The 15046-nt window shown below is 61.9% G+C and overlaps 1 protein-coding gene across 1 annotated transcript; it reads left to right on the plus strand.

Moving 5' to 3' along the window:
* The first annotated feature begins 5807 nt into the window (after positions 1-5807).
* On the plus strand, positions 5808-14602 carry LOC102950973 (mastin-like). The gene is made up of 11 exons (XM_042971596.1): positions 5808-5940; positions 6218-6384; positions 8001-8061; positions 8217-8397; positions 8556-8830; positions 9447-9604; positions 12033-12093; positions 12277-12457; positions 12695-12960; positions 13960-14123; positions 14220-14602. Exons 2-11 carry the CDS (start codon positions 6379-6381, stop codon positions 14382-14384), a joined length of 1518 nt encoding a protein of 505 aa, XP_042827530.1. The 5' UTR covers positions 5808-5940; positions 6218-6378; the 3' UTR covers positions 14385-14602.
* Positions 14603-15046: the final 444 nt, after the last annotated feature.

Genomic DNA, 15046 nt, shown 5'->3' on the forward strand with positions numbered 1-15046 from the left:
GTCATAGGGTAGGTCTGTTTTTCATTTTTTGAGGAACCTCCACCCTGTTTTCCAGAGCGGCTGCACCATGCACCACGTGTTTCCAGTAAAGCTCCCATTCACGTGTGCCAGGGGTGAGGACTTTGGCTGCCACCCCAACCTGTCACGGTGAGGACAAGGTGAGCCCAGCTGGCGCTTCTCAAGCCGGTGGCCCCCCCCGCTTGGTAGCCCTCCAGGTGATGAGAAGGAGTGAGTCGGGGAGACGGGGCAGATATAGTGGGACGTCAGCTGGGCTCGGGGTCTCCCCGTGTGTGGAAGGCCACAGATCCGGGTACCCGGAGACAGGGGCGGCTGGAGGGAGGCCAGGTTGTGCACCGGCCGGGACGTGGTCCCCTCTGGTCATTGTCTTGAGCTGGGCTGACCCCATCTCCGCCGGCTGGGGTGACATCACAGACAATTATAGGTACTGGGGAGACTAGCTGGGGAAGGATGGGTGGGATGGGGTGGCTGGACCTTTACAGGGAGTAGCTCACGGCCTTTTGGGATCCCCAGGGTCAGGCGGGATGGGAAGTTTCTGGAACAGACATCAGAAACTGGATCCTTCCATCAGGCAGGCGGTTCTGTGTTTGACTCAGACCCGTGCCACATCCCAGCTGGACTCTGGCCACTACAGTCGGAGGGCACATGGGGGTGGTCACATCATGGGGGAAGAACTCAGGCTCGCTGAGTCTGGGTGACCCACAAGGTGCTGGGCTCCTCTGTTGCTGAGGCGGGAGCTGTGAGTCCCGCTGACACTGGAGGGCTCTCCGGGCCCTCAGGCTTGGGGGCCCAGACTCCAGCAAGGGAGTCCTGCGTCCTGGAGCTGGATGGGCGCCTGAACTTTTAGTCGTATGGCCAGATCCTGGGATAGAGGACGTGGGGAACCGAGTGGACCGCAGGAGGGTGAGGGGGCCTCCAACCCCACCCAGGGTGGGCCATCCCCAATGCAGTCCCTTAAACTGCTGGATTTCTCCCTCCCTGAGGCTGAGGACTCAGTCCCGGGAAGGCCAGTCCCACCTGGGACCTGGAGGAGCCTGGGGACCTCGCTTGCCCCGCCCCCTTCGGGAGCATCTATCTACAAGTTGCGGCTCCGGGAGAGCGCCGGCTCCAGGAGATGAGGTCCACTCCCTCCCTTCCCCACCCCTCTGTCCAGGACCTGGGTCCCGGGAGCAGGAAGCCCCCTCAGAATCTGGCCCCAGGGACAAGGTGCCTGAGGCTCAGGGCAGGAGACACCGTGTGGTGGGGATCTACGGCCCTGGGTTGTGAGCGGCGGGGGTGGGGGGTTGGTGAGCTCTGGCCACGGTGATGTTCCTGCGGTCTGTGCCCTTATTCCCTGCCTCGCCGAGCAGTCCCCAAACAGGCCACAAAGGAAGACCCTGCTGACCCCGAAGGCCCTCGGGGGCGCCTTGGAATTACAGGCAAAGACCCCATTACATTGTGGAGGACCTGAACCCCAGAGGGGCCCGGTCGGTGGGTGCAGACCTCCACCGTGGGGCGGCCGCGGCCCGCAGAGACCTGCGGCTGCCCAGAGGGAAGAGGCGCCCTGAGGCCGGGCCCCCACCCCCCACAGCCCTCGTGGCGGTCAGCCCGGGGCGGGGTGGGGGGAGGAGGAGGCCCGGGTGGGACCGGCTTGCCGACAAGGGACAGCGGGGGCCGCCTCGGCCATCCCAGCGCCCGCGTCCGCTCCGGCAGCGGGTCTGCACTCGCCGCGGACCCAGGAGCCGCCTTCCGCGACGTCACGTGACCTGCAGTGCCGCCGGCGCCCACGCGAGGGCAGCCACGTGCTCCCCGGGAAAGGGGCGGGGTCGGGTCGCTGGAAGAACAGGGGCCACGTGGGCCCCGCCCCGCCCCCTCCTGCCATCGCTGGACGGGGACACCCCCGTGGACTCCAGCCTGGGCCGAACGGCTCAGCCGGAGTGCTGACCTTTCAGGGTCCTTCTAAACATCTGGGCGAGGCTGTGTGTGCGGGTGTGTACGTGCGTGCGCGTGAAGGTGCGCCTGTGCCTATGAACAGGTCTGTACGTGCGTACGTGTGTACGTGCACGTGCACGTACATGTGTGTATGCGTGGGCACGTTTGTTGGCATATACGTCCTTACTTCTGTCAAACTTGAAGAGAGGGGCAGGTGGGTGGCAGGGCCACACGGGTGCGGGGCTCAGGGGCCCCGTGGGTGATCACGTGTAACCCATGGCCTCTTTGAGGGCTTGCACTTTTTTAAAAACATTTTCGCACTGAATCATCCAATGTGTCCCCTGGATAGTTCCAGAACAGGTGGGGTCTCCTCCCCAATGACGCCTTCGCTCCTTGGTTCTGAGGGAGAGCCTACTTGCACACCTAGGCACCTGTGATAGGTCCCTTTGGGCACCTGCAGGCCCAGGGCCTTTTTGGGTGCCTCCTGCCCAGAATTCTGGGGTCCTTGGGGCGCTATTTGAAGAACCGGCTTGAGAGGAAATGAAGAAGGCTGTCTAGGTCCCCCCTGAGGCTGCCACTGGGGTTTCTTGCTCCCCGTGGGCCGGACCAGCACCTCCCTCCTGCGGGGCATGAGTCGGCGTGGGCTGCAGCCGGGACACCTGGGTTTGGGACTTGGCCAGGACCGTGGCCAGTGTCGCAGGCGGTACAAGGGCTGGACGGAGGCGGCCCAATCTTGCAGATGCTGGAATCAGGGGCAAAGCATCTAAGGCGGCTGTTAAAACTGTGCTCCGCCGTGTAAAGAAAAACCCACAGTTAATGAAAAAGTAAGAAATCTCAGTAGAGAAATAAAAACCAATTAAGTAAAAGGGCCAGAGGCTACATTCATTTAGAAGATAAACCTCTCTTCCCCAGACGAGCTCATTCCAATGGACTCCTGTCCTTTTCCCCAATCTTTCCTTTGTCAGTGGTTTCTGCTGTGAGGTTTGTCTGTGATTTTTGGATGTATTTTCCACCTGTTTCCAGTATCATGTTTGTTTATTTTTAAGATTTTATTTTATTTTTAAAATTTTTTTTAACGTTTATTTATTTTTGAGACAGAGAGAGAGCATGAACGGGGGAGGGTCACAGAGAGAGGGAGACACAGAATCTGAAACAGGCTCCAGGCTCTGAGCTGTCAGCACAGAGCCCGATGCGGGGCTCGAACTCACGGACCGCGAGATCATGACCTGAGCCGAAGTCGGACGCTTAACCGACTGAGCCACCCAGGCGCCCCAAGATTTTATTTTTAAGTCATCTCTACACCCAACGTGGGGATTGAACTCACGACCCCGAGATCAAGGGTCATATGCTCCACTGCCTGAGCCAGCCAGGTGACCCTCATGTTCTAAATTATAAATTCGTATGATTTAATTTTATTCATGCCTGTGTATAACCGCTGAGTCACCAAATTCCTGAAAACTGACAACTGGGGTTTGTGAGCTGGGATGAGCCACCGGGTCTGGATGCCCCCACGCCCCCCCAACTTCCCGGGGGGTCTGAGGCCAGAGACGGGGGACCCGGCCTGGCCAGCGGCAGGGTGCTCGCGGCCTCCTCGGCCCTCGGCTCCACCTCCGTGGCTGTTGTGTCCTTTTCTCAGTGAAATCAGCAGGCATGTCCCTGGGCCTTAAACGGGTCACCCAGAGTGCTGCTCTGAGCAAAGATTTCAGGGGTGAGTCATGACTGCCGGCCAGACAACATGTCCTGCTGGCCACTTACAGGCATTCGACCGGAGGGGGGTGACCCTGGGGCCGAGAAGCAGCGAGCCCGGCCAGCCTGCGGCGGATGTGGGGGCAGGGGGAGGGGCTAGTGGTGTCTGCACCCCATCCGGGCTGTTCCCGCCTGGTCTGTGACCCCAGACCCCCCACCTTCGGGCTGGGGGAGGCTACTGCAAACCCCACGGCAAGGAGAACGAACGGTCACTCCCCGTCCTGAGCGGGGCACTGGCTTCTCTCGTGGGCTCTCGGGCTGCCCTGAGCCCATATGGCTCCTTGGTGGCTGTGATGCCAGGGGCCTGGGGCCAGGCTCAGGTTGGGTGAGGCTCAGGGCTGCCCCGGGTCTGATTAGCCTGTTTGAACGCCGTGTCCGGGGGAGGGCGGTCTCTGCAAGGGACCCGGCACCGGGTCTGGGGATCTCCCATCTGAAGGCTTTAGGGGGGATCTCGGTGACAGGAGGCTGTGAATACCCACCTACCTTCCCTCTGATGGGTCACACGTGTCACACGACTGTCTTACACGTCACATAGAAGTGGACTGTGAGCTGGCTGAGAACCCAATCTCAGGGTTCTCAGGGGCCGTCATGCGTACATAGGGCCCTGTGAAGGAGCCCCAGGCAGGGTGGAGCACTGGGGGTGCCCAGGGAGCCTGCCCTCCGCCCCCCTGCTCCGACACACCCAGTTCCCGACCAGTACCGTGAGCCTTTCTCTCCATCCCCTCCCCCCACCAGGACGGGTTCCTTCCATCCTTCATTGGGCACAGCAGGGCCGCCTCGGGGCCTTGGGTGGGAGAAGACAGATGTCCTCATCCCCACCTGCAAGCCTGCCGTCCCCAAGGGTGTCCTTTTGTCCTGAGGACAACTGATGACCCCCAACAGAAGCCTAGTCTGCACACGTCCCCGGGTCCCTGGTCGGTCCCTGCTTTGTTTCTTCACTGTGTTTCTCGCCACCTCCAATGACCCTATTCTGCAGCCCAGACCAGGGCAGACCCTCTGCCCGTTTTATGCATTGTGTTCTCATGGCCCTGTGACTGGCACGGCGCCGGGCTCAGTAAATGTTTGTTGAGTGACTGGAAGACCAATCGTTAGCACTGGTCCCAGGAAGGGGAAGGGGAGACACGCACTGTCCTCCACCAGCTTTACCCCGGGAGGTGGTCAAGCTGCAGATGGGGAACCGGCGCGCAGAGGCATCGAGGGCCGCGGTGCTGACTCAGAACCCAACTAGCCCCAGTGATGCTTAGCCCAGTGTGGACACCGGCCAGAGTCAGTCTGACGGAGCCACTTGGGAGGACGCACGAGCCCACCACAGTCCTGATCTGTAGCAAGGGCGTCCCTCCCCGCCTTCCCTCCCCAGTAGGGCCCGGTACCGTTGGCCCTGTGTTGTCCTGGGGTACTTTTGGAAAATCTCATCAGAGGCCCTGAAAAGGCCCATTTGGGATTTACACGGGAATCACGTTGAATCTACAGGTGTTAAGGCCTCCATGACACGTCGCCCTTCTCTCCAAGGCCGTGGCTCATGTCTCTACCGGTTCGGGGCTTTCCAGAAGTACATCCGAAGAGCTCACACGTGTTCCAAACGGAGCACCCAGTGAATGAGTAAACGCCGTGTGGTCTGTGCAGGGGACTGTGATTCAGCCTCGAGAAGGGGGGATAGTGACGCTCGCTCCAACACAGATAAACCCCGAGGACCATATCGACATGCACCAGGCACACACCGGGGGACACAGGTCCCTGGAGCCATCACATCACAAGCACAGGAAGCAGATGGCAGGAGCCAGCGCGTCAGTTTTGTGAGATGAGGAAGTTCCGGACATGGATGGTGGGGACGGGTGTATGCTGTGAATATATTTAGTGCCACGGAACAGCGTGCTCAAAACGTTTAAGGTGAATTTTACGTTATGTGTATTTTACCGTGACAAACACTTAGAATTACTTTTAAGATTTTTTTTTAGAATTACTTTTTAAGATTTTATTTATTTACTTACCTACTTATCTACTTACAGTGACAGAGCTCACACGAGCAGGGGAGGGGCAGAGAGGGAGAGAGCGAATCCCAAGCAGACTCCACACTCGGCCCAGAGCCCGACACGGGGCTCGATCCCAAGACCCTGGGATCGTGACCTGAGCCGAAATGGAGAGTCAGAGGCTCAACCGACTGAGGCACCCAGGCACCCCTCTTCGAGTGTGTTTTGATGAGTGGGTTTTTCAATGCTGACAAACTCCCAACTTGCCAAAAACGCTTTTCAACGAATCACGCTACAGGTGATCTAGCATTTATCTGCCTGTAATACCTTTTTCCACCCTTTTCCCGTTGACTTTTGCTTCTGTCTTGCAAACAGTGTAACACCTGGATGTGTGTGTTTTGATAGCCAATCCACCTTCAGAATTGGACTTTTGGCCACTAAGTTCTGTCCCTCTGTGTTTATTACGATCACTGATGTGCTCAGACTGATTTCTGCCACGTGAACGTATTATATTTTATATTGGTCCACTAGCCCCGTGTTTGTTCCTTCTTCTCCCTCCCTTCCCTGTCTTCTAGAACAGACGTATGCGGGAAGATGAGATCGTGTCCGCGCCGTCCGCACCTCGTATCTCCGGCTCTCACTTTCCTGATTCCGTTGTGTTGATATCTGAACTGTTGATTCTGGGTTACTGTGGATACGGCTTCTCTCGGTCTTCGACACTATCTTTTTGAAAAGGATGGCGGTAACCTTTATCACGATATTTGATTTCTTTCGCTGAATATATCTCTTGCAACATTTTCCTTTACGAGTCTTATCTCAACTGTCACAGAGAGTATCAAAGGTTTGAGATGGTGCGTTATCGAGGATATCCTTAGGTTGCCCTTGAAGGGCAGTTTGCTCGGTTCTAAATGATTTTTTTTTCCTTGCCTTTAATGACACGCAGAATGGCGAGTGCGTGCGTGTGTCTCTGGCCTGGCCCCCGCCTCGTGGTCGGAGTGGGCAGGAGCACACAGAGGTGCCCACCATCACCCATGGCTTCCTCCAGGGCTGCCTGAGTCACATTTTCACACGGAAATCATCAGATGTGTCCCCTGGGGCTCAAAGTGGAACTATCCAGGCAGGAGGGTCTCCTCATAAGACACCTTCATCCGCAGGGAAGACCCTGCTTGCGTTTCTAGGCTCCGTGTCCGGCCGCACCTGTGGCTGGTCCCCCTGGGCACCTGCAGGCTCTAGGCCCAAGGCCTTTTCCGGGGTCTCCTGCCTCTTCTGGGCGGCCCTGCTGAAGGGAGCCGAGAGCCAGGGCCCGACAGATGATGAGAGTGGGCACCTCGCCCCCGTGCCCTCCCTGACCTGCCCCGGGGCTCCCCGGTGCCCCACACCATGCTCCGGCCCTGCCTGTCTACAGTCAGCCTGAGCAGAAAAGGACCAGGACGCCATCTCCTGCCCTGCGGTTGGGACTGGGGTTCCTCACCCCTTCTTCGGGGCTGCGTGGGCCTCTCAGCACCTCCCTGTCTCTGTAGCTCAGCTGTGACGCAGCCTGGGCTGGGCCCGGGCCCGGGGTCACTGCTTCATCGACTCTGGGGGCCTCAGGGAGTGGCTGAGGTCAGCGGAGCGTGGGCCTCCCGGAGGGTCTCCAACACAAGTTTCCCGGTGGCCTGGGGACCCGGGCCCCGACGCCCCCTCACTTCCCCTTGCCTGGGTGAGCAGGGAGGCCCAGACGCTCCACGGAAGAGAGACCGAGTTGTTGGGAAGTACAAGCCCGGCTGGGGCACCGTCCGTGAATCGTAGATAGAGCGAAGGGATCCCCACAGGAGCACGACCGAACTGGTCCTGAGATGTCCCAGCCCAGCGGCACAGCTCGGAGCAAAGCCCCCCCACGCCCACTCATGGGGCAGCCTTATGTGTTTTTTCTCCCTCCTGGGGGCTGGAGGACCGGGGCCCAGGGGAGCAGGACCGCGGCCTAAGGGGTGACACCGAGGCTGAGGGCAGATGGCTTCAAGTTCATCTCTGTCTCAGCCTCAAATCACCTTCCTGAGACAGCAGCCGGGACGGGCCGTCTCTTCACGGAAGGTCTCACTCTCTTCAGACACCACATTTGTGACTGTGTCCTTCACGATGGGACCTGCCCTCACGGTGTGGCCCAGGGGGTTTCCTCCCCTGCCTGCTCTGCCTGGCTGGCAGAAGGTGGCAAGGCTGTGCCCTGTTTGGCCACAGAGTGTCCCCCCCCCGGGGGAGGGCTGACCCACTCTGGTCACTTCCTGTGTTGTTAGGATAAATGGGGGCCAGGGAGGGACGCCCAGGGAAGGGGCCGCCGTGGAGAAAGCTGCATCTGAGCTCTTCCCCTCGGGTCCCCTGCAGATGCTGTGGCTACTGTTTCTGACTCTCCCCTTCCCGGGGGGCTCTGTGCCCGTGACCCCTGGTGAGTCCGGATCCCCTCCAATGTGCTCAGGGCTCCCAGAAGTAGCCCAGGGGTTGTGGGGACTGTCCCTTTGGGAAAAGCTTCCCTTGTCCCTTCCTGAACTCTTGAGAAGGTCATTGTCTGGACCCCTGATAGCCCCTCAACTTGTTCCGCAGCCCCCAGCCCGGGACGAGAGTCGGTGGGCATCGTGGGGGGCTGCGATGTCTCAGGCTGGAGGTATCCGTGGCAGGTCAGCCTGAGGTTCTACGACATGAGGCTTGGCCTGTGGCAGCACGAATGCGGGGGCTCCCTCATCCACCCCCAGTGGGTGCTGACTGCTGCCCACTGCGTTGAGCCGTGAGTCGTGCGTCACCATCCCCGTGGCTGGGTGCAAGCTGGGTGGGGGGTGTGCCATGTGCAGGGTCCTGCTGCTTTGGGCGGGCTTCCTGGGGCCCCCTCCCAGCTCTGCGTGCCCTCTGCCCCCCCTGAGAAGCCCTGGGCCCCTTCTCCCCCAGGGAGGACTTGGAGGCTTGTGCCTTCAGGGTCCAAGTCGGGCAGCTGAGACTCTATGACCACGACCAGCTGCACAAGGTGGCCGAGATCATCCGCCACCCCAAGTTCAACGCGAGCCTGTCCGCCTGGGGGGGCGCGGACATCGCCCTGCTGAGACTGGAGGCGCCCGTGATGCTCTCTGAGCATGTCAACCTGGTCTCCCTCCCGCCTGCCTCCCTACGGGTCCCCGCAAGGAAGATGTGCTGGGTGACCGGCTGGGGTGACATTGCGGACAACTGTAGGTATTGGGGAGACTAACTGGGGAAGGATGGGGGTATGGGGTGGCTGGGCCTTTAAAGAGAGTGGCTCACTGCACGGGCCTTTTGGGATCCCCAGGGTCAGGTGGATGCCAGGGTTCTGGGCAGGAAGTTTCTGGAACAGACGTCAGGAACTGGACACTCGCCCCGGGGCAGGTGGTTCTGTGTTTGACTCCGGCCCCTGCCGTATCCGAGCTGGACTCTGGCCACCACAGTCGGAGGGCGCATGGGGGCGGTCACGTCACGGGGGACGAACTCAGGCTCGCTGAGTTTGGGTGACCCACGAGGTGCGGGGCTCCTCTGTCGCTGAGGTGGAGTTTCCCCGCAGGAGCTGTGAGTCCCGCGGACGCTGGAGGGCTCTCCTGGGGCCTGTCCTCGGGCTCGGGGGCCCAGACTCCGGCGAGGGAGTCCTGCGTCCTGGAGCTGCATGGGCATCTGGACAGATGCCCGGGCACAGAGGGCGTGGGCTGTACCCGCGGGGGCTGCTGCTGGGCCCCGGGGTCAGGCCTGGCAGTGGGGGGCGGCCCAGCACACAGCGGGGTGTGCGCGCGGCCGGGAAGAAGGCGAGCCCGGTTCTGACGCGGCGCCTCCCCGCAGCGCCTCTGCCGCCCCCCTACCACCTGCAGGAGGTGGAGATCCCCGTGGTGGGGAACGAGGAGTGTAACCGCCACTATCAGAACGCTTCGGAGAGCAGCGATCAGGTCATCAAGGCCGACATGCTATGTGCGGGGAGTGAGGGCCGGGACTCCTGCCAGGTGAGGCTCCCGGCTGCCCTGGCCTCTTCCTCTGTCCCCTTCCCGCCGGTCCCTAGGCCGTGGGGACGCGGGGAGCCCGGGCTGAGGGCCTTGTCTCCCCGCAGCTGGACTCCGGGGGCCCCCTGGTGTGCCGCTGGAACTGCACCTGGCTCCAGGTGGGGATCGTGAGCTGGGACCACCAGTGCGGCCATCGCGACTTCCCCGGGGTGTACACGCGAGTGACGAGCTACGTGCCCTGGATCTGCCGGCACGTCCCTCTGTCCCCCGCACCCTAGAAGGGACAGACCCCCGAAGTCCCTTGTCTCGGCACCACGTTTCCCTGCGGGGTTGGGGGGAGCAGGGGAGCGGCTCCTCGAGGGGAGTCCAGCGTGGGAACAAGCCCAGGAATCACAGGGGACTGCTTGCGATTGGAGTCTCATTAAACGCTCTGGGAGAACCGCCCAAGGCCGCGTCTGTGCTTGACTGTGGTGCGTCTGCGGCTCGGAGCGGCGGGGGGGGGGGGGGGCGATGGCCAGGCCTGCCTGTTGGGGTCCCTGGCGCTGGCATCTGCGGGCCAGGCAGAGAGGAGAGGGGTGGCTCCCGGGGGCCCCGAAAGAATGTCAGGGGATGATGTGCTGCTTTCGGTGCCGGGGGCTTCGGTCCTAGATCTCTCTTCCTCCTCCCTCCCTCCGCTGGCACGGAGGCTCGGGATCCAGCGGGAGGCCCTGGGGGTCCTCCTCCGCCCCTCTGCTCCTTCAGAACGCCCTGCACTCCTGGACGGTGTCGGGCCCGTTCTACAGACCATTTCCTCCCTTTCTGGCACCAGATTCTTTCCTGGATTTTCAATGTCCCATCTGACAAATCAAAACGTCTCTTTCTTTCATTCTGATAATGTGTCCCGAAAGCCTCGGTCCCCTAAGGTCCTCCCTGCGGGGATGACATCAGGCCCCCAGGTTGCCCTGCGAGGACAGCTTCACCAGGAAAACAGGGGTCTCCTTTGGCGCCTCTGGATTTTCTGGCTGTGATGGTGACGGGACAGCTGTTCCCCGCCCCACACACCTGTCCCGTCAGGGTCCCGAATGCTCGGACCTACAGCAAGGAAGTCCCGCATCAGGGGCCCCCCAGGCTGTGCCCCGTCCTGTTCTGTACTGCTCCGCTCCAGAAACCTCAGCTCTGTCCCTCCCTGCCAACCCCAGCTGCCTTAAAAAACAAACAAACAAACAAACAAACAAACAAACACAAAACACCAAATAAACATGGAACTGAAAAATTTTTAAAGAGCTCAGAGCTTTCATTTTCTGACTAATTCGTAGCTGACAAACCAGGACACGAGTGCCTGGAGAAGCCACCCAGACATCGGTGTCCATAAACGAGTTGGGGTCTCCCAGGCACCCTTCCCTGCACTGGGGACACGGGGGTCTTAAAAGGGACAGCCACCGGGTGTGTAGTAGGACCGTTCTGGGATCATCCATCAGATGGGGGCCCAGCGTCCAGCCCCTCCTGAGTTCGGGGGTCCCTTCTTAGGGGTCCGGGTGGGTGCTTACCCATCCCCTCATCCTGGTTCGGCCATGTGACTGGGTGGAACCATGGCAGGGACCCAGCTGTGTCGGCAGCAGGGAGGCTGAGGGTGGACGAGGGCGTGGGTGAGAGGTCGGCTGCGGTGACAGGGTCGGGGGGCAGCCCCTCATGCCCAAGCGTCCCACCTTGCCCCCTAAGCCCAGGTTTCAGGGCCCAGCAGGGACCCACCAGGCTCCAGATGACTGGACCCTCCCCCAGCCACGGCACCCTTGTCCCGCAAACCTCCGCCAGACCCCGGTGCTGAGACTGGGGAGCCTTGTCCTGTGCTGGCCCAGTGTGTGTCCAGTCCTGGGAAGAGGGAGGAGGCCTCCACGAAGGTCGTACCAGGTCCACATGGAGGTCGCTGCACCCATGGCCCTCGCCGGCTGGGGCCAGGTTACAGGACCTCCTGTGGGGCTGCCTGGGGAGCTGGTGGTCCCGCAAGGGGTGGGAGGGCAGGTGTGGACCCAGGGCCTGGGCCTGCAGAACGAGGCTCCACCCTTACCCTTCGGATCTGTGCCCCCAGGACGGGCCTTTCCTGACCCTGGGCACCTACTATCACCCCAGGAGGCCCGATTCACCCCCAGATGGGCCTGTGTCCACTCTGGCTGCTGGGTTCCCAGCGCCTGGCCCTGGGCCAGCAACAGTGGGTTCTCTGCAGGTGCTGGTACCCTGACCACTAGTTGGGGGGGGGGGCCCTGCCCCCAGGTTCCCCGCTCTTGGCCCACCCACTTCCTGGGCTTGCAGGATAAAGGGGCTCTGAGGCCCCAGGGGCAGAAGGGAGAGGACTCAGAAGGGTGAGGACATAGCCCAGACCCCTGCCCTCTCCATCCCAGACACGGGGAACCTGGCCCTGGTGTCCCGACTCCAGCCGCCCCCTCTCCCCCCACAGATGCTGTGGCTGCTGTTCGTGACCCTCCCCTGCCTGGGGGGCTCTGTGCCCGTGACCCCTGGTGAGTGCCTACCCCATGCAGTGCTCCCGTCATCCTGGAACCCATCGGTGACCTCGGGCCTGCACTGACCTGGAGTGGGACAGGGTGGTGACCTTTGGGAGACACTAAGTGTGGGAGGCTGTGCTTAGCCCCAGGCGGCAGCAGCCTCTGGGTCCCTGACGGCTCCCCACTGCGCTTCCCCAGGGCCTGGCCTGGGGCCCAAGCTGGTGGGCACCGACGGGGACCATGACATCCCTGCCGGGAAGTGGCCATGGCAGGTCAGCCTGAGGGTCTTCAACGAAGAGTGTGACCGGTGGCAGCACGAATGTGGCGGCTCCCTCGTCCACCCCCAGTGGGTGCTGACTGCGGCCCACTGCGTTGGACTGTGGGTGACTCTGGCCGCCCCCTTGGCAGGGGAGGGGGCGGGAGGGGAGCAGGCAGAGGGCCGGGGCGGTGTGAGGGGACAGTGTCCTGGGCCAGGAGACTCTGGGTCTGGGTGGCTCTGGGGGCGTCAGGGGGAGCCTTCAGGCTCTGAGCCCCTGGAGACAGTCCTGCTGGGGGGGGGTGACCAGGTGCCCGCCCCCACCCGGCTTCCTGGAGAAGCTCCTGGTCTCTCTCCCAGGGAGCCACAGAAATACAGGGTCCAAATGGGGCAGCTGAGACTCTATGACCACGACCAGCTGCACAACGTGACCGAGATCATCCGCCACCCCAAGTTCAACGTGAGCCTGTCTGCCTGGGGGGGCGCGGACATCGCCCTGCTGAGACTGGAGGCACCCGTGACGCTGTCCCAGCACGTGAACCCCGTCAGCCTTGCTCCTGACTCACTGGTGCTCAGCCCCGGAACAAAGTGCTGGGTGACCGGCTGGGGCACCTTTGGGGCCCACGGTAAGACCGGGGGGGGGGGCTGCTCAGAGGAGGGACAAGGCAGAGGACACGGGGGTGAGGTGGGGACCGCATGGCCCACGGCCTTGGTCGGTGGGGGGACATGCCCGGCACAGATGGGCCGGCCGGATTACTGGCCACCCACCCCCGGCCCGGCCTCAGGAGGCATCTGAGAACGTCCTTGTTTAAACTTGGACAACAGCCTACGGGCGAGGGGTCACTGCTCCTGCAGCTGGGAACCCAGGGACTCGGGACTCGTCCTACTGGGAGGGGTTCACTGCTGTGCTTCCCGGGGAGACCACCTTCCCTTGCTTCCCTCCCTGCCCGTTTCCCCAGGCTGTTTGCACACGGGAGGTTAAGACGGGGAAACTGAGGCCGGGGTGAAGGAGGCCCCGGGCTCAGGATCACCTGATGGTCCTGGGAGGGGCTCCCTTCCCACCCTGGCTCGTGTCACTGGCCTGCTGCGGGGGGTGGGGGGGACCCGCAGGCTGAGAGTGAGGGTGTGGCTTCCTCCGGCACCACCCCGCTCGGCGACCAGCAAACACGCCAGGGAACTGCGTGGCTCACGGACCCCAAAGATCCCTCAAAACCCAGCTCTTTCTGGGGTCTGGCTGTGAGCGAACTTTCTGGGCCCCCAGCCCCTGGCGTGGCCCCGCTCTGTTGATGCGCCAGAATGTCGAGGCTTGGCCTCTTGGTTGTGAGTAAAGTAGCAAAGTCTTCAAAACCCCCACCGTGTGACCGCCAGTCGGGACAGGGACCTCAGTGTGGCTCGTTGGTTTCTGCAAGGTCTTTCTCTCATGTACCCAAGCCTGGCCTCTGATTTCATGGAGCGGCTTTTGGATACACGACAACGAATTGGCCATGATTCCCGTCCTTTTTTCCATCAAAGCGATGGTGTGACGCGTGACTCCGAGAGGAGGGACCCAGGGGAGCGTGGCCTGGCACCCAGGGGGGGGGCGTGAGCCCCTGGAGTCGCCCTCTCTCACCCAGCCCCTCCCGCAGCCCTGCCATCCCCAGCCCACCGCCTGCAGGAGGCGGAGGTCCCCATCGTGGAGAACCAGGTCTGTGAGAAGATCTACCGCCAGGGGTCACCTGCTGGAGGCCACGGCAGTGTCATCAAGAAGGACATGCTGTGTGCAGGGAGGAGGGGAAGGGGTTCCCGCCAGGTGAGACTCGGGCCCGCCCCTGCCCTCCGTTTCAGGGCTTCTGGGCGTTGCAGTGGGGCGCCCTGCGGCCGACTGACCTGTGAGCCCCCCTTACAGGGTGATGCAGGGGGCCCCCTTGTCTGTTTCTGGCTGGACATGTGGATCCAAGTGGGAGTGCTGAGCTGGGGCATGGCCTCCGGGCACATCGACTATCCCGCGGTCTACACCCGCGTGATGACCTACTCATCCTGGATCTACCAGCACGTCCCCCTGTGGCCTTGATGGGCCCGTGTGGCCGAGGAGCCAGCCACCCCTGCCACCTCCCCCATTCGGCACCACCGTCTCCCAGGTGCCCTGTCCCCTCGGTGCCCTGTCCTTCTCTGACTTTGGGGCCCAAGAGGCAGAGGAGGGGCTGGGAAGCTGGTGTCTCCTTGACAGCGGGCATGTTGGGTAAGAAGCGTCAGGGACCTCCCTCCTCCCCCCGTCTGCTGTCCTATTAAACTGTGTGCAAAGCAGCCTCCAGGATTTCTGCATGTACTTGACCGCGGTGGGGAGGGGGTACTTCCTGGTGGAAGTTCCAAGGCTCTGAAAGCTTCAGGAACAACCTGGACCAATTGTATCTGCTGGCAGGGCGAGTGGCTGAGCCGGGGAGGCCCCGTGGTTACTGCCGTGCCCTGGGTGGGGTCTGTTTCCAGGAGGCCACATTCCAGACCCCTCCCGCGGCTCGGCCTCCCTCCCCAGCCTCGTTCCCCCAATCCTCAGGGATGAGACCAATGTCCCCTCCCGGCACTCCTTCCCCTGCATTACCTCATGTTCCCTAACTGCACCATCGAACCCAGCCTCCCCTGGGGGCCAGACACCAAGAAAAGTGAGAGGTGGTCCTACGCCGGCATCTGTCCTTCCCTACAACAGTGGGGATTCACTCCAGCTCCTGCAGGATGGCC

This window comes from Panthera tigris, chromosome E3 (genome assembly GCF_018350195.1).
Source record: "Panthera tigris isolate Pti1 chromosome E3, P.tigris_Pti1_mat1.1, whole genome shotgun sequence".
NCBI classification, from domain to species: domain Eukaryota; kingdom Metazoa; phylum Chordata; class Mammalia; order Carnivora; family Felidae; genus Panthera; species Panthera tigris.

Excerpts from the sequence above, each read along its gene's own strand:
- LOC102950973 (XM_042971596.1), top strand. Across the intron at positions 12,094-12,276 it reads CTCTGTGCCCGTGACCCCTG|GGCCTGGCCTGGGGCCCAAG; the intron begins GTGAGTGCCTAC and ends GCGCTTCCCCAG. Across the intron at positions 12,458-12,694 it reads GCGGCCCACTGCGTTGGACT|GGAGCCACAGAAATACAGGG; the intron begins GTGGGTGACTCT and ends TCTCTCTCCCAG.